We start from the raw sequence: 17,840 nt of genomic DNA, 5'->3' as shown, positions 1-17,840 counted from the left end.
GCCCCAGTCACGCCCATTCCCCTGTTGGCGCGGTCTCCTGGCTGGAAGAGGTGGGAGCCGTGCGGAGCAATCCCAGCCCTGGCTGCTGCAGCCTCTGGTTGTCCTGCCGGTGTTGGCTGGGGACGGGCGTTGGGCGCGGGTGGGTTTGGTGGAGGTCAGGAGCGGCTTTGCTCTTCATCTGCCGTATGAGTGCGTCCAGGCGTTGGAAGCAGGTGTGAGCTTCGAGGCGGACGTGTTCCCAGGCGCAGGCGCTGTAGTGGTGGGAGAGGAGGAAGTTCTGGATGCGCGTGAAGTTTTTGTTGATGTTGAGCAGCAGGTTGCGGGGCCCGTGCCTTTTGAGGAGCGTGCTGCTGTCTGGGAAACATTGCTGCAGGTGGTGGATGTAATGCTCGAGGTTGTTGAGGAGCTCGTGCCGTGCCTCGGCGTCCCATTGTGGTGGGGTTCTGGAGCTGCTGAGGATGGCCAAGAGGTGGTTCAGGATGCGCAAGGCAGCGGCGGCGGCGTGCCCAGGGTTGTGGGTGTGGAGGAGGATGTCAGGGAAGGGTGTTGGGGGCTGGTGGTGGCAGGGCTGTGGTGGACTGGGAGCCATGGCCTGGAGGAGCTGGAGGTTGTCCCAGGAGAAGGTGTCGTCGCGGGGCCGCAGGTGGTGGCAGGCGGTGGCGGTGGCCAGCGGCGTCAGGAGGAGCAGGAGCGTGGCGACGGCGGGGCACAGGCGGGCCTGCGGGTTTGCGGGCGCAGCCATGGTGGGTGTGTGGGTGGTGTTGGGCAGGAGGCTGGTGAGGCTTGTTGGTGGTGCGGGTGGGCGCTGTGCTTGGGGGGGTGCCGCGTGTGCGGCTTTATGTGGTGCGGCGGCTTTCCCTTGCTCGCTTTCTGGTGGCGGCGAGTTTCCGCTTGTGGTTTCAGTTTTGGCTGGTAGCTTTGGTGGTCTTGGGGAAGTGCGTAGGCGGGGTGTCCGTGTGTGGGGAAGGCGGTGGGGGTGTGCTGGGTATTGGTGGTTTTTGGGGGATGTCGGTGTAGTCGCTGAGTGGGGGATGCGAAAGCGGTAGGTTTGTAGCGCTTTGGACAGTTGTGGTCCTGAGGCTTTGGTTTTTTTGGTGGTTTCTCCCTTTACTGTCTAGTTGCCCTGATTCATGTTTTGTTCCTCTCTATTTCCCTTCCTGCTCAAGGCTCTTTTCCTTATGTCATGCTCCGGTGTTGCTTGTGGCTTTTCTAGTTTCGATATGTGTGTCATCGTTGCTGTTGTTTGATTACCTAATTTCTTTTTACTTTATTGGAGTGAAAGCATTTTATTCTGTTTCAAAGTGTGTGTAGATAAGTTTTTTGAAATGATGTGTTTCTCAGGGATCTCTGGAGCTCTTGAAGTACAGTTGTCGTTCGAGGAGCTGGCTCTGGTTCTAAGCCCTTTAGCAGGGGCTGAATGTTTCATAGTGAAGCTTCTTGAGTGGGTTTGCTTTGCTTTTTGATGATTTGAGCCTCTTGATCATAGAATGGTAGAATCAATCATGCTGGTTGGGAGAGACCTGAACGATCATCAAGTGCAACCATAACCTAAATCCCCCTACCATCAGCTAATTTTCCCGTTCAGTGCTTAAATCGTGTCGCTACGCAGGATGTCGACGTTTCTTTCAAGCACTTGCAGGGATGGTGACTCCGCCACCTCCCGGGGCAGCCTGTTCCACTGTCCAAGCGCTCTTTGGGTAAAGCGATTCTTTCTGATACCCAGTCTAAAGCTCCCCTGGCGCAGCTTCGGGCCATTTCCTCTCATCGTGTCGTTATTCACTTGAGAGAAGAGGCCAACTGCCACCTCCCTCCCCACCTCCTTTCAGGTAGTTGTGGAGAGCAATGCCGTCTCCCCTCAGCCTTCTCTACTTCAAACGAAGCAATCCCAGTTCCCTCAGCCTCTCCTCACAGGACTTTTTCTCCAGACCTTTCAGCAGCTTGGTAGCTGTCCTCTGGAGAGGCTCCAGCAACTGGGCATCCTTCTTGTAGTGAGGGGCCCAGAACCGCAGACGGTACTGGAGGTGTGGCCTCAGAGCTGTTGCTTAGAGAACAAGGAAGAGCATGTATCCGGGAGTCTTTTTAGATGGGATGATTTTTGCTTGTTTTGGCAGCGGAGGAGTTTTTGATGGCCATTGTGCACCGTTGCGCTGCACTTAGGAGAAGGTGGTCTAGAAAGAACTAGGTTCTTCCTTTTTTGAGTGTCTGGTGAGACGCTTGTGACTGATGTGAAGCCCTCTTTGTACTGGAGATTTTCAGTGTCTCTCTTGGTTTTGTTGGGTTTGTTAATCCTTGTGCGTCTTTCTTTTCCGTTTTGAAAAGCCCTTTTCCATGGTGTGCTTTGTCCTGGGTGTGCCAAGTGCATTCTGGTGCTGAGGATAGGTGGTGTCAGAGGGACTTGTCTAGTGAGGCTTTTGGCTAGGCCTTCAGGAGCAGACATACTGCAACCTGGCTGATGCCTCTGCCGGTGTGGTATCCCCGTCATGGAGAAGTTAATGAAACTGTGTTTGTTCTTTCATGTTTGAATAGCCTGTGTCCCTGCTTGTGTCGTTAGGCCTCCTCTTCCGTTGCCGTGTGTGTGGAGGGTTTGCTTTCTTTAGCTGTGTCAGAGAAGACAGAGGCAATGGGGCGCCCCTGCCTGTCGTCACAGTGTCTTTGTGGTTAGAAGTAAATTTGGGAGGACCCTAGTACGATGTGGAAGTTGCCTCACAGCGGTGCTGTGTAGCTGAGTAAGTTTCAGAAGATACTGAGGTGGGCTTTAAACTAGAGGCCTTTGGGGGTGCTTTGCTGGGGGTGTGCTTGGAGAGGTTGCGTGTGGTGGTGGAGGGGGGAGATGCAAAAGAGCCCTTGTGGCAGCTGAGCGGGGAGGTGTGTTTGGGTTTCCCTGTTGCGCGCAGGACCAGCTGTGGTGCCTCTTTACTTGCAGCTGAAGTTTCCCTTCCTGGCCGAGTGTCTTTTCTGTCAGTACCGGCGTGGTGTGTGTCGTGGTGAGTTTTCCCTTTCCCTTGTGGCTCGCCTGTGTTTTCAGCAGAGCTGGTGTCTTCTTTTCTTTTTGTGTTGGGAAGGGCTGACTTGACGTGGTGTCAGTTGGGTGAGCCTGGGGATCCCCCTGGAGGAGGGGAGGGCCTGGGGGAGGCGGTGGCTCTGGGTGCAGGCACTTTGAGCACTAGATGCGTTGGTATTTTGGAGCTGTCCCAGCTTGTGTGTTGGACGGTGCTGAGCGTGGGGAAGAAAGGCAGGAGGAAGGAGGCTTAGCCCTGCCTGCCTGCAGAGCCCCTGTCTCTGCCCATCAGGTTTATGCATAAAGACAATTTAATTTTTCTTCCCTTTTGTTTTTGCAAAAAGTGTTTATTTCCATCAAGCGAATGAATCTCTGACTGAATAAATATCCAGCTGAAGAAATAAATAAACAAACAAACAAACAAACAAATAAATAAATACTCAGAGTTCTGTGATAAATAAATAGAGCATCGGAATTTGGTGCTACAGAAATAAATAAATAAATAAATAAATAAATAGTTAAATCGGGAGAGTTCAAGAGTCACCGGTGTCTGTGGGGACCTTCCCCTCCATCGGGGCAGGTTGAGTTTTCAGCACAGCGGTTTGCTCCTCCTTGCTTTCCAGCAAGGTGTGGCTGTGGTGTGAGTGCATGGGCGGTGCCACAGGCTGGCCCTGGCCCGGCCCCAGTCACGCCCATTCCCCTGTTGGCGCGGTCTCCTGGCTGGAAGAGGTGGGAGCCGTGCGGAGCAATCCCAGCCCTGGCTGCTGCAGCCTCTGGTTGTCCTGCCGGTGTTGGCTGGGGACGGGCGTTGGGCGCGGGTGGGTTTGGTGGAGGTCAGGAGCGGCTTTGCTCTTCATCTGCCGTATGAGTGCGTCCAGGCGTTGGAAGCAGGTGTGAGCTTCGAGGCGGACGTGTTCCCAGGCGCAGGCGCTGTAGTGGTGGGAGAGGAGGAAGTTCTGGATGCGCGTGAAGTTTTTGTTGATGTTGAGCAGCAGGTTGCGGGGCCCGTGCCTTTTGAGGAGCGTGCTGCTGTCTGGGAAACATTGCTGCAGGTGGTGGATGTAATGCTCGAGGTTGTTGAGGAGCTCGTGCCGTGCCTCGGCGTCCCATTGTGGGGGGGTTCTGGAGCTGCTGAGGATGGCCAAGAGGTGGTTCAGGATGCGCAAGGCAGCGGCGGCGGCGTGCCCAGGGTTGTGGGTGTGGAGGAGGATGTCAGGGAAGGGTGTTGGGGGCTGGTGGTGGCAGGGCTGTGGTGGACTGGGAGCCATGGCCTGGAGGAGCTGGAGGTTGTCCCAGGAGAAGGTGTCGTCGCGGGGCCGCAGGTGGTGGCAGGCGGTGGCGGTGGCCAGCGGCGTCAGGAGGAGCAGGAGCGTGGCGACGGCGGGGCACAGGCGGGCCTGCGGGTTTGCGGGCGCAGCCATGGTGGGTGTGTGGGTGGTGTTGGGCAGGAGGCTGGTGAGGCTTGTTGGTGGTGCGGGTGGGCGCTGTGCTTGGGGGGGTGCCGCGTGTGCGGCTTTATGTGGTGCGGCGGCTTTCCCTTGCTCGCTTTCTGGTGGCGGCGAGTTTCCGCTTGTGGTTTCAGTTTTGGCTGGTAGCTTTGGTGGTCTTGGGGAAGTGCGTAGGCGGGGTGTCCGTGTGTGGGGAAGGCGGTGGGGGTGTGCTGGGTATTGGTGGTTTTTGGGGGATGTCGGTGTAGTCGCTGAGTGGGGGATGCGAAAGCGGTAGGTTTGTAGCGCTTTGGACAGTTGTGGTCCTGAGGCTTTGGTTTTTTTGGTGGTTTCTCCCTTTACTGTCTAGTTGCCCTGATTCATGTTTTGTTCCTCTCTATTTCCCTTCCTGCTCAAGGCTCTTTTCCTTATGTCATGCTCCGGTGTTGCTTGTGGCTTTTCTAGTTTCGATATGTGTGTCATCGTTGCTGTTGTTTGATTACCTAATTTCTTTTTACTTTATTGGAGTGAAAGCATTTTATTCTGTTTCAAAGTGTGTGTAGATAAGTTTTTTGAAATGATGTGTTTCTCAGGGATCTCTGGAGCTCTTGAAGTACAGTTGTCGTTCGAGGAGCTGGCTCTGGTTCTAAGCCCTTTAGCAGGGGCTGAATGTTTCATAGTGAAGCTTCTTGAGTGGGTTTGCTTTGCTTTTTGATGATTTGAGCCTCTTGATCATAGAATGGTAGAATCAATCATGCTGGTTGGGAGAGACCTGAACGATCATCAAGTGCAACCATAACCTAAATCCCCCTACCATCAGCTAATTTTCCCGTTCAGTGCTTAAATCGTGTCGCTACGCAGGATGTCTACGTTTCTTTCAAGCACTTGCAGGGATGGTGACTCCGCCACCTCCCGGGGCAGCCTGTTCCACTGTCCAAGCGCTCTTTGGGTAAAGCGATTCTTTCTGATACCCAGTCTAAAGCTCCCCTGGCGCAGCTTCGGGCCATTTCCTCTCATCGTGTCGTTATTCACTTGAGAGAAGAGGCCAACTGCCACCTCCCTCCCCACCTCCTTTCAGGTAGTTGTGGAGAGCAATGCCGTCTCCCCTCAGCCTTCTCTACTTCAAACGAAGCAATCCCAGTTCCCTCAGCCTCTCCTCACAGGACTTTTTCTCCAGACCTTTCAGCAGCTTGGTAGCTGTCCTCTGGAGAGGCTCCAGCAACTGGGCATCCTTCTTGTAGTGAGGGGCCCAGAACCGCAGACGGTACTGGAGGTGTGGCCTCAGAGCTGTTGCTTAGAGAACAAGGAAGAGCATGTATCCAGGAGTCTTTTTAGATGGGATGATTTTTGCTTGTTTTGGCAGCGGAGGAGTTTTTGATGGCCATTGTGCACCGTTGCGCTGCACTTAGGAGAAGGTGGTCTAGAAAGAACTAGGTTCTTCCTTTTTTGAGTGTCTGGTGAGACGCTTGTGACTGATGTGAAGCCCTCTTTGTACTGGAGATTTTCAGTGTCTCTCTTGGTTTTGTTGGGTTTGTTAATCCTTGTGCGTCTTTCTTTTCCGTTTTGAAAAGCCCTTTTCCATGGTGTGCTTTGTCCTGGGTGTGCCAAGTGCATTCTGGTGCTGAGGATAGGTGGTGTCAGAGGGACTTGTCTAGTGAGGCTTTTGGCTAGGCCTTCAGGAGCAGACATACTGCAACCTGGCTGATGCCTCTGCCGGTGTGGTATCCCCGTCATGGAGAAGTTAATGAAACTGTGTTTGTTCTTTCATGTTTGAATAGCCTGTGTCCCTGCTTGTGTCGTTAGGCCTCCTCTTCCGTTGCCGTGTGTGTGGAGGGTTTGCTTTCTTTAGCTGTGTCAGAGAAGACAGAGGCAATGGGGCGCCCCTGCCTGTCGTCACAGTGTCTTTGTGGTTAGAAGTAAATTTGGGAGGACCCTAGTACGATGTGGAAGTTGCCTCACAGCGGTGCTGTGTAGCTGAGTAAGTTTCAGAAGATACTGAGGTGGGCTTTAAACTAGAGGCCTTTGGGGGTGCTTTGCTGGGGGTGTGCTTGGAGAGGTTGCGTGTGGTGGTGGAGGGGGGAGATGCAAAAGAGCCCTTGTGGCAGCTGAGCGGGGAGGTGTGTTTGGGTTTCCCTGTTGCGCGCAGGACCAGCTGTGGTGCCTCTTTACTTGCAGCTGAAGTTTCCCTTCCTGGCCGAGTGTCTTTTCTGTCAGTACCGGCGTGGTGTGTGTCGTGGTGAGTTTTCCCTTTCCCTTGTGGCTCGCCTGTGTTTTCAGCAGAGCTGGTGCCTTCTTTTCTTTTTGTGTTGGGAAGGGCTGACTTGACGTGGTGTCAGTTGGGTGAGCCTGGGGATCCCCCTGGAGGAGGGGAGGGCCTGGGGGAGGCGGTGGCTCTGGGTGCAGGCACTTTGAGCACTAGATGCGTTGGTATTTTGGAGCTGTCCCAGCTTGTGTGTTGGACGGTGCTGAGCGTGGGGAAGAAAGGCAGGAGGAAGGAGGCTTAGCCCTGCCTGCCTGCAGAGCCCCTGTCTCTGCCCATCAGGTTTATGCATAAAGACAATTTAATTTTTCTTCCCTTTTGTTTTTGCAAAAAGTGTTTATTTCCATCAAGCGAATGAATCTCTGACTGAATAAATATCCAGCTGAAGAAATAAATAAACAAACAAACAAACAAATAAATAAATACTCAGAGTTCTGTGATAAATAAATAGAGCATCGGAATTTGGTGCTACAGAAATAAATAAATAAATAAATAAATAGTTAAATCGGGAGAGTTCAAGAGTCACCGGTGTCTGTGGGGACCTTCCCCTCCATCGGGGCAGGTTGAGTTTTCAGCACAGCGGTTTGCTCCTCCTTGCTTTCCAGCAAGGTGTGGCTGTGGTGTGAGTGCATGGGCGGTGCCACAGGCTGGCCCTGGCCCGGCCCCAGTCACGCCCATTCCCCTGTTGGCGCGGTCTCCTGGCTGGAAGAGGTGGGAGCCGTGCGGAGCAATCCCAGCCCTGGCTGCTGCAGCCTCTGGTTGTCCTGCCGGTGTTGGCTGGGGACGGGCGTTGGGCGCGGGTGGGTTTGGTGGAGGTCAGGAGCGGCTTTGCTCTTCATCTGCCGTATGAGTGCGTCCAGGCGTTGGAAGCAGGTGTGAGCTTCGAGGCGGACGTGTTCCCAGGCGCAGGCGCTGTAGTGGTGGGAGAGGAGGAAGTTCTGGATGCGCGTGAAGTTTTTGTTGATGTTGAGCAGCAGGTTGCGGGGCCCGTGCCTTTTGAGGAGCGTGCTGCTGTCTGGGAAACATTGCTGCAGGTGGTGGATGTAATGCTCGAGGTTGTTGAGGAGCTCGTGCCGTGCCTCGGCGTCCCATTGTGGGGGGGTTCTGGAGCTGCTGAGGATGGCCAAGAGGTGGTTCAGGATGCGCAAGGCAGCGGCGGCGGCGTGCCCAGGGTTGTGGGTGTGGAGGAGGATGTCAGGGAAGGGTGTTGGGGGCTGGTGGTGGCAGGGCTGTGGTGGACTGGGAGCCATGGCCTGGAGGAGCTGGAGGTTGTCCCAGGAGAAGGTGTCGTCGCGGGGCCGCAGGTGGTGGCAGGCGGTGGCGGTGGCCAGCGGCGTCAGGAGGAGCAGGAGCGTGGCGACGGCGGGGCACAGGCGGGCCTGCGGGTTTGCGGGCGCAGCCATGGTGGGTGTGTGGGTGGTGTTGGGCAGGAGGCTGGTGAGTCTTGGTGGTGGTGCGGGTGGACACTGTGCTTGGTTGGTGCTGCGTGTGCAGCTTTACATGGTGCAGTGGCTTTCTTTTCATCATCATTATCATGTATCCAGAATTTCCCAATTTCCAATTTCAGTTTTGCTTTCCGTTTGCTTTATCCTGACAGCTCTTGTTGTTCTTTTCAACTTGTGAGCAGTAGGTGGCCCTGGCCTAGGGAAAGGGAGCTGGTTCTTTCCCAGTGTTTCTCTCGGCATGCTGGGGAATCCCTTCTCCTCTGCTTTTGTGCTTCTGTGCCAAAGCCGAAGTGTGATGGTAGAGGTTTTAGAGCAGGTGTGCTGTGGTTGCCTTTCAGCGTTTTCTTCTCTCTTGTTCTTTGTGTTTTCTGTCCTGCTTTTTATTTTCAAGCTTCTCTGCCTAGCAACATCCATTTTTCTTATTTCATACTTTGATATAACTTTTATATTTGCTTTAATGCATGTTTTCCCTTAGTTCATCATAGCATCTTCAGCTTTGCTGATGGAAGAGTCTTTGCAAATATCTTTTGGAATGTTTTTGAGATGGTTTGTTATCTCCCCACCCCCCTGGTTATTAATCTTCATTGTGTATTGATATTTATAAATAAATGCAGAAATGTTGCCAAGAATTTTTCATCAACTTTTCATTCAGTTATGGTGATTTCTATATTTTTGGGGTTACTTATTGTCGCTTGATTTTGTTGTATGAATTAGGCAGGATTGGGTGTTTGAGAGGCAGGAGCTGGTGTGAATTTTTGCCTTTGATATGCTGTTCTGCTTACATTTCAAAAGCAAAAGCAGGCAGAATCCAAAATGTGAGACGTCACCACTTCCTGGGGAACTTCCGGCAGCAGTGCCAGTGGGCTGCTGATATAGCAAGAGTGGGAGTTTCTCCTGAGGTTTCAGAGGAGGCTCTTTTTTAATGTATCTTGATTTCCTAATGGGTGTGTTGATGTTGTAAATCCTCGCTATTTATTGTTATTTTATTATTATTTTTGCATGTATTTCACTGGGATATTCTGTCTGCTCTGTTAGTCTGACGCAGGCTGCCTGTGTACCTGAGATCTTACAAATATCTTGGCTGGTGTGCGTGGTACTTACTGAGATGCTGAGTGGAGCCTAAATCTGTAGGCCAGATAATTTAAAATTTTCCAGTCCTTTTCTGCCTCACTTTTTAAATCTATTCCTGATACTTCAGTTCAGGCACTTTTTCCTGCTTTTCTTCTATAGGTCGCGAAGTACCCATGTTACCTGAAGAGCGTAGTATCTCTTCCCGTGTTGGATGGCCATGAAGTGCAAAGATAACTGGCTTGCACTTGTACTTTCTAGTGATTTGTTATTTTGCATATGTGCCTGTGTAGGTGTGTGGGATGGGGATGTGCAGCTCTGATGTAGTTTTCCCCCCACCTGAGAGGCAGTGGGAATAATTGCAATCCTTAGACCCTGTTCTCATGCTGCTTTGGTTTTATTTTGTCCATTTTATATAGGGGAAAATGCTGGTGTGTCAGTTCCCATTCATGTCCACTGAATTCTGTTCAGATCTCTTCTCCAAATTTGCTTTTTGTGGCATTTTTCTCAGAAGACAGGAGCATTGCTTTTGAGTAACCTACCAAGACTTTTCATGTGAATTTGGTTGTGTTTTGTTAAGTGACTTGTGCCAGAGTTGGTAAGGTAGAATTATGTGGGAAGGGAAGGATGATGACATACGGCACAATTTCAAGCTGCAGAAAGCAATTGCAATACTAAATCTTTGCTGAATTATTTCGTGTTCAGTAATGGAGGATTGAGTGTAGGAAATAAGGGTACTGCACAGAGATACTGCACAGAGATGCAGCATGATGGAAATGCTGTGAACTCAGAAAGCATTTGAGGTGATGGGGAATTTACAGAGAGGAGTATGAAGGAGAAGGATACTTTTGCAGTATTGGAGAATGTGTGGAAATTGGTATCTTAGTGGTTAAAGTATTAAGTCTTGCTGAAATGGAGGCGGTAACGAGTAAACCATGAGAATTAGGAGGAAAAGTGTTTAGCATCAGCCGCACATGTCGAGTTCACCTAGAAAGGGAATGGAAAACTTTTCCCTTTTTCTCTCCCAAACTGATGACAAAATGCTGCTTTGGTTTTGCTGGCATGTTGTGTCATTTCAAGAAAGCACTCTTTCTAGGGTGAAAACTGTCTTACTTTCCTGTAGAGGATATAGAAGAATGATCTAAGACAGTGGTCTCCACCTTTTTTGATCACACACCCCATCAGTAAAAAATTTGTTAGCACTCCCCCCTAGTATATTTTTATTTCTAAATTATATACGTTTATTACTGTACTAATACGTATGTTATAAAACATGCACAAAAATAAAAATTTTAAAAGGAGGAGAGAAGGCTTAAACAAACCCTTTATTTTTATTTTTTTAAAATTTTATTTGTTGATGGTACCCAAAACATTTACTTTGTGCACCCCAGTGGATTGTCTTGCACACCCCGCTTTGGAGACTACTAATCTGAGGTCTCATGTAACAGAATTCAAGTAAATTTTCCAGTCATCAGGTAGTATCTCTTTTTCTCAGTATTTTTTTAGTTATGTTTGTGCTGATTTCCTTCTAGAAAACTTTACTTCTAGAAAACAGGTCATGGTACAGGGGTAAAATCCTTTGATTACATCTGTGTTGCATTTATGGTCCTGGCCTGACACCAGCTCTTTGGCCCCTGATGCTGCTCTTCCAGGAGCAGTCTCACTGGAAGATGACCGCTCAGAGCTGAGGGTTGGGAGGGAAATGCATTTAGTTGTTGCCTTTAACTTACCATTAAGAAATTAAGTATTTGCATAGAATATTAATATTGTCTATAAAGTAGGTTTATTTTGAAGTTAAGGATCAGATAAACCTTCAGCTGTGCTGTAAGGGATAGGGTCTGCTTCTCCCCACACTTCCTTTAGTCTATTAAAATTTTCTTGCGCCTATAATACAAGGTTCATAAGAGCTGTCCAGCTTTGTTGTGGTTTCAGCTGTTAATAAGTGGTGTTGTCTCTTCCCAAGGATTACTATGGAATTACATTCCCTGCTCCTGCAACCTTGACAGGCAGAGATGGGAGCCTTGCTAATAACCCGTACTCAGGTGAGTGCTATTGAAGGACAAGGATGTCAGGTGAAGTGTGCTCATTCCTAAATGCAGGTTATCCTGCCTTTGCTGAAGAAAATCGTTTTTCCCTTCTGTAAGCAGTTAAACCCGTCAGTCCAAATTAGTCAAGACAAAAGTGAGCATCTCCCTCTTAACCCTGGCATAGACGTTTCTTCATGGTTTTGGTCAGTATTTCATACCTTACTTCTACTGGCACTGAAGTGGGTAGCCTTTGAGAGTGAGTGCAAAATAGTTACAAATGTAAGCAGCAGTGTCGTCTGGGGCCTTCCTGGAGCACATCCAGGGGCTTGAAAAGTATTCCATCATTATTCTTGAAAGTTAGCTGGCTGCTTTCCTTTCTTGGCACTGGAATAGACCCCCTCAGCAGCTCTTCATACTTTGTTAATGATATTTTAGCACTTGTATGGTGTCAGTAGGAGCTGCATCTAGCAGGCTTCCCCTCACCATCCCCAAATCTGATGGACTTCATTCCCAAAAGGATGTGGCCTAAGAAGTCCTTCCTCATTCCTGCTCTTTGCTCTTCAGTTATCATTGTGCAAAGATTACATTAATGCCATCCAGAATTTTCAGCCAGTGGTTTTCTTCCTCTGCCATCTGAGTACAGCTTAAAGCTGTAGCCTTAGGTGTTATAATTCCTATAATGATGTATATTACCTGTAATGCGGTATTCCTGTAATGAGGTATTACCTGTTGTCATATTTCTTGGTAACCAAAATAAAGGTATACTTGATGGGAACAAGATAGATGTGATTCTGTCACCTCCCTAAAAAATGTGTACAGAGTGCCAGAAAGTGCAAGTGTTCGGGAGTTTTCTGCTTCATAATCACTTCTCTTGGGAGGCTGCTTTTGGGTTAATAATCAAATTTCCCTTCCTGCTTCTTCAATAAGGTGGCCCAAGATGCAAGCCTTGCTTTCCTGGCCTTCAGCTACTGTCTCCAGAACTTTGGTGGTGTGAGGAACTGGACATCTAACTAGTCACACTTGACAAATAAACAGACATTGACAAAAAATATGCCCATCAGTGCCTGTAAATCTTAACTTGCTTTCAGCCCATGAAGCTTAGCTAATCAGTTTAACCTCCAGGAGAGTCACACATTAACCAAACAACCATTTGCCCTTCAGCTAATTTACCATACTTCTGCTTTTAGCTTGTTTTATTGCAATGATCTGGTAGTAATGAGCCTGCTCAGAACGTGTGAGATAGGTAAGTATTGGTATCTCCATTTTGTCAATGAATTAGACATGGCACAGAGTTCTGTGCCGCAGACAGACTACGTCCTTGTAGCCATCAGGAACAGAGACTGGGAGAGATCTTCCCATGAACAACTGCAGGCTTTCAAGTGTAGGATGTGCTCCCTTCTGTAGTTACCTACTTGTATTCAGAGGATTTGAACCCTCTGGAATCCTCCATGTTAGCTTTTCTGATCAGTTCTTCCTCTTGCAGGTGACGTAACAAAATTTGGCCGTGGGGATTCTGCCTCCCCTGCTCCTGCTACCACGCTCGCCCAGCCACAGCAGAACCAGACACAGACTCACCACACGACTCAACAGCCCTTCCTCAACCCCACCCTGCCCCCAGGCTACAGCTACACGGGGTTACCTTACTATGCCGGCATGCCTGGCGTGCCCAGTGCATTCCAGTATGGGCCAACCATGTTTGTAAGTGTGACAGCCTGACCTGTAACCCTCCCTTCCTGCTTCTCTGGTTTTGCTCTCTCCAGCCTGTCACCGTTTGACTCGGGTCCAACAACAATGCTCTTGATCCCCTCACACCCAGGTAGGGAAGGAGAGAGAGGAAAAGAGAGAGACTTGGCTGGATTGAGAACTAAACTACACAGCTTTAATTAAACACTAATGATATAAGAACATCTATACAATTTTATACAAATGTGTTCAGGTATGTGCAAAAGCCTCTCGCCTCCCCCCACCCCCAGCAACTCCCACCACACTTCCCTGAGCTGGAACGGCCCCGAGAAATCCCAAAGCTGCTGCTGGAGAAAGCGGAGAGTGATGAGGGTCAGGAGAGCTCGAGCCTGCGGGTCAATGGGGATGGATGGACTCCTCCCTGGACACTGGCCATGGACGGAAGAGAAGGGAAGAAGGAGCAGGAAGGATGTTGTCTTCTGTGATCTCTGACCTTCCTCTGAGCTTATGTAGATATATGGAATGGAATATCTCTGGCCAGTTTTGCTGTCTGTCTAATTCAGCCTCCTACAGGGGGTCACAGATCTCCCTGTAGTGTCTGAGCCAGCAGAGTGAAGGTGCGACCTTGAAGACCCAGCAGTTAGAAAAATATTCCAATGTCTTATCAGCCTTAGCTAGAGCAGAAGAGCAGAATGTTGCTAGTTAAAAGAAAGCTCACTGAAGGAAAAAGAAAATGAGTAAAAGGAAAATTGGCTTCATTCTGGCTCAAACCAGGACACAGCCCAAACCTTCTACATCTTGGAATCACAAGATGGTTTCGGTTGGAAAGGACCTTCAAAGATCAGCTAGTCCAACCCTTCTGTCATGGGCAGGGTCACCTTCCCACTAGACAAGGTTGCTCAAAGCCCCAACCCACCTGGCTGTGAACACTTCCAGTGATGGGGCACCCACAACTACAGACACCTGTGACAGTGTCTCTCCACCCTTGTCCAACCCAAACCTACCCTCTTCCACTTCAAAACTATTGCCCTTTTTCTATCACTACAAGGCCTGAGAAAAAGTTTTTCTCCCATCTTTCTTATAATCTGCGTTTAAGTACCGAAAGGCTGCTTTGAGGTCTTCCCAGAGCCTTTTCTCCTCTAGCCTGAACAGCCCCAACTCCCTCAGCCTGCCTTCACAGGAGAGATGTTCCATCCTTCTGATCATATTTGTGGCCCTCCTCTGGACCTGCCCCAACAGGCCTTTGTCATTCAGGTCCTGAAACCCCCAGAGCTTGGATGCAGTACTCCAGGTGGGGTCTTACGAGAACAGAGAATTGTTGTTTTCCCCAGTCTACAAGGGATCTCAGAAAACCTGCAACTGTGAGAACATAGCAGCAGTCCTTTCCACAAGAAAACAGGAAATTTAAAAGGCCAGAACTCATGAGCTCCTGCACAGGTTATTGTAAATAGCAGGCAGCTGCAGCTCGTGGACTCAGTGTTCCATAAAGCCCTTACCAGTCTCTGGAGAGTCAAGATGAGATCCAAAGCGGAGTCAGGGAGCTGAGAGTGTCTAGGAAACCCTTCTGAGAATGGAGGAGGCTCCCTTGAAGTCAGAGAGCAGTGCTGGTAGTCCTGGGAGAAAGAGGTCATGCTCCAGACAGAGGGGTGGATGAGTCTCTTTTAGAGCCTTGTAGGACTGTGTTTTATGAAACAGCCTCAGGCAGGAGTTGGTGTTTTGTTTGATTCTGGAGAGACAGCACTGTGGTTGCTCCTTCCTGGGTTTGTGGGTAAGAATTTGCTCTTTACAGTTGGAGCATGAAAGGTTCACAGCCTGTTCTGAGGCAGGGTTGCACTGCAATCAGAGGGGCTGCTCTAGCAAAAAACCGGGGGCTAATACTGCTGGAAGCATGAGGGCCACGTTGCATGCCATCCCAGTGCTCCCAGCTCCGGAGAGATTTCCCACATGAGGCGGAGGTGCCATCCCCACTAGATGGCAGAGCGAGCTGGCGTTTTGCCTGCCGATCCCCAGCTGAAAGCGCCTTTGGTTCCCTTCCTTTGCCCAGGTACCTCCAGCGTCTGCTAAGCAGCACGGAGTCAACCTGAACACTGCATCGACTCCTTTCCAGCAGGCGAGCGGCTATGGGCAGCACGGCTATGGAGGAGGTATGCTCAGCACTGAGCTTTTCACCTGGGTGTCTGCAGAGCTGCTTGCACACTCTAACACCTTGTCTTGTACACACCGGCAGGCTACGATGACTTAACGCAGGGAACGGCAGCTGGAGATTACAGCAAAGGAGGCTACAGTGGGTCATCTCAAGCACAAAACAAATCGGCTGGCACTGGACCTGGGAAAGGTAACATTTGAGACTTGAGGTTGCTCTTGAGTGCGATTTAGTAGGGCAGACTCCCAGGATTGCCAGAGCTGTGCAGTCAGCACAGCAGCCAGCTCCAAACAGGGTCTTGATCCAAGCTGTTTCTCCATCTCCCGTAGACGAAATGCTTTTTTTGATGGCCCAAGTCTTCCTTCTGAATCTCATGGCTAAACTTTGCATGAGCAGCTTTGTCCACATTTATACATAGGAGAAATGGTGAGCTGTTCTCTTCGCCAAAGTTAACTTCACAGAACAGGAGCAGTCCTGCAGCAGTGCGGTGTTTTTGAAGCTGAAGCAGTTGGATGCTGCTGCTGAAATGATCCTCTGCTGAATGGTGACTAGATTTCGAGTTTTCTTGGTAGGCACCTGAGAGAGCGACGTGTTAGCACCAAGCAGGGCAGTTCACATGTCTCTGGGCTCTTGCTTCAGAGGCTGTCTGTACACCCCGTAATTTTCACATTGTTTCATGCCTGGAAATGTTTCCTTTGTGACTGTAAAGGCTGAAGAATATTTACAGCTTATATGAAAGCTTTATTCTGCACATGCTGGTTAGACCTGAGAAATGTATACTGAACTGCTTAGCACTAACTAGTTCCTCCTTGGGCTTAAGCAATACCAAGCATTTGCTGTGCATTTCCTGTGCATTTGAAGCACCAGCTGGACTGTCTTCAGCCAAGAACTGATCACACTTTTCTCCTCTGTGGAGGAGCAATCCTAAAAAGAGCAATATCCTAGGAACAGTACTACCTTAGAGCAGTGCACACCCTCTGAGTCCAGTCCTCTGATTCACTGGCCAAAGGAATTGCAGGTTTTATTATGATCCAAGTGAAATTATGGTAGCCAGTCTTTACCAAACAGTGATTAAGTGGCTGGTTTGAGAGTCACCTTGCTGGTGAGTGTTTCTTGAGCCTGTGGTGGCACCAGGTGGAAAAAGCCTGAATCAGTGGTACTTATTCTCTGGGGGCAGAGGAGCATTGCAGACCTCACCCTTCTGCAGCATGTGTTAGGACAAGAGCTCAAACATGTGGCAGATGCTGAGTCTCTTCGCTCAGCTCAGTCCTGGAAAGCTCTTGAATGCTGCAGTAGAGCCAAATGCATCCCTAATCCTAGGTGAAAGCTGTTTTTTTGGGAGCTGCTGCCTGGTGAAGTACATTTCAATCCAAGTGGTAACCACTGGATGTGGATGATTTATTCCAACAGGCTGATCTGCTTTGCAGTGGGAGTGAGGAATTGAGCCCCTTCTGTTTTCCTGTGGGGTGTCGTGGGGCTGAGAACATGGAGAAACCCCCCCTGGTTGCTGGGTGTGTGATGGTTGTCTTTCTCATTGTCAGTGGCTTTTTTTTTGTTTTCCAGGTGTTTCTGTGACCTCAAGTAACACAGGTGTGCCTGATATCAGTGGCTCAGTCTATAACAAGACTCAGGTGAGCAGAGCACTGGAGGCAGGGGCTGTTCCTTCTCAGTGTCAGCAGGACATTACATTCCTTAGGCTGCCTTTTGCAAAGAGGCTGGTCCCATGCTCTCCTCGGTCTGTTGCTCAGTGTACCTTTTCCCAGAAAATGCAGAAAGTGCTTGGACAAGCTCTGGTGTGCAGTGGGTTTACATCCAGCTCTTGTTATCCCATCCTTGCACCCCCAGCTGGGGAAGTCTGAGTCTGGCTATGATCTGTGCTTACAGATAGGAAGCCAGCTCTCAGCTTACGTGCTTAGGCTGAGAGGTCAAGCTTTGGCCACAGGGAGGAAGAAAATCTTACTGCAAGTTCTTGTGGGTTTTTTGGCTGCCCCTGGGTAGGTTGAGTAATTCCAGGCTGAGCCTGCACAATGTGGGAAGGACTGATTTCAGGCAGCTATTGCCATCCCATGTCCCACTGAGTAAAGTCCTCCCTGACAAGGTCAGGGAGAACAGGAAGATAGTAGCTGTGGAAATAAAATGCTGGAGGCATTAGTGCAGAAAGAAGGGCGAGAACAGGAGCTGAAATTCATCTACTGAAGTGTTCACAGGTATTTGATGTGACTTGGCTTGCTCATGGGGTCGGAGAAAGTTCAGGTGATGTGTGTGTGGGCCATGGGTGGTCTTGTCTGGTCAGCATGTAGTTGCTCACACCAGTTTCTGACCCTGTTGCCCTCTCCTCCTGTGCAGACGTTTGACAAGCAGGGATTCCACGCTGGCACACCGCCTCCTTTCAGCCTGCCCTCTGCTCTTGGATCAACTGGGCCCCTGAACCCTGGTGGTGCTCCGGGTTATGCTCCAGCCCCATTTCTCCATATCCTGCCTGCACATCAGCAGCCTCATTCCCAGATGCTGCATCACCATCTTCAGCAAGATGGGCAGGTGAGTCAGCCCCTTCTGCCTCTACAGCGTGCCTGAGGGCAGATGGCTCCCACCCACATCCCAGCAGGGTCTTGGGGGTTTTTGTTTCCTTATGGTTTTTGCTTTGCTCACTGGGAAAGGGCCTTGACAGTAATTGCAGACTGGCAGACTCAGTGCCATTGACTAGCTGGAGGAAGGAACCTCATGAAGTTCAGCAAGGGGAAGTATAAAGTCCCACCCTTGGGAAGGAACAACCCCACTCTCCAGTATAT

The 17,840-nt window shown here is 50.0% G+C and overlaps 4 protein-coding genes across 8 annotated transcripts in view; 1 reads left to right on the top strand and 3 right to left on the bottom strand.

Annotated features, from left to right (window-relative positions):
• UBAP2 (ubiquitin associated protein 2) overlaps window positions 1–17,840 on the top strand; it is a 107,223-nt gene that overhangs the window by 87,997 nt on the left and 1,386 nt on the right. For 4 of the 5 annotated variants that reach the window (XM_051643678.1, XM_051643681.1, XM_051643677.1 and 1 more), the window contains exons 22-27: window positions 11,162–11,240; window positions 12,709–12,923; window positions 14,953–15,052; window positions 15,136–15,243; window positions 16,615–16,682; window positions 17,398–17,589. In XM_051643678.1, coding sequence (XP_051499638.1) covers window positions 11,162–11,240; window positions 12,709–12,923; window positions 14,953–15,052; window positions 15,136–15,243; window positions 16,615–16,682; window positions 17,398–17,589 — 762 coding nt within the window. The remainder of the gene's footprint in view (window positions 1–11,161; window positions 11,241–12,708; window positions 12,924–14,952; window positions 15,053–15,135; window positions 15,244–16,614; window positions 16,683–17,397; window positions 17,590–17,840) is intronic. The other variant, XM_051643680.1, reaches the window with a different exon arrangement.
• LOC127395550 (interferon-like) lies at window positions 8–742 on the bottom strand. The gene has a single exon (XM_051642692.1). It carries the CDS (start codon window positions 740–742, stop codon window positions 8–10), a length of 735 nt encoding a protein of 244 aa, XP_051498652.1.
• On the bottom strand, window positions 3,685–4,419 carry LOC127395549 (interferon-like). The gene has a single exon (XM_051642691.1). The coding sequence runs from the start codon at window positions 4,417–4,419 to the stop codon at window positions 3,685–3,687; it is 735 nt and encodes a 244-aa protein (XP_051498651.1).
• Window positions 7,354–8,223, bottom strand: LOC127395259 (interferon-like). Its single transcript, XM_051641906.1, has one exon. It carries the CDS (start codon window positions 8,086–8,088, stop codon window positions 7,354–7,356), a length of 735 nt encoding a protein of 244 aa, XP_051497866.1. The 5' UTR covers window positions 8,089–8,223.

Source organism: Apus apus, chromosome Z, assembly GCF_020740795.1.
Source record: "Apus apus isolate bApuApu2 chromosome Z, bApuApu2.pri.cur, whole genome shotgun sequence".
Taxonomy (NCBI): Eukaryota; Metazoa; Chordata; class Aves; order Apodiformes; family Apodidae; genus Apus; species Apus apus.
Note: the sequence above shows the minus strand (reverse complement) of the source record. Positions and strands in the feature narration are given on the sequence as shown.

What these genes read in the sequence shown, in the direction of transcription:
- LOC127395549 (XM_051642691.1), bottom strand. Translation starts at nt 4,419, where the DNA reads ATGGCTGCGCCCGCAAACCCGCAGGCCCGCCTGTGCCCCGCCGTCGCC.
- LOC127395259 (XM_051641906.1), bottom strand. Translation starts at nt 8,088, where the DNA reads ATGGCTGCGCCCGCAAACCCGCAGGCCCGCCTGTGCCCCGCCGTCGCC.
- LOC127395550 (XM_051642692.1), bottom strand. Translation starts at nt 742, where the DNA reads ATGGCTGCGCCCGCAAACCCGCAGGCCCGCCTGTGCCCCGCCGTCGCC.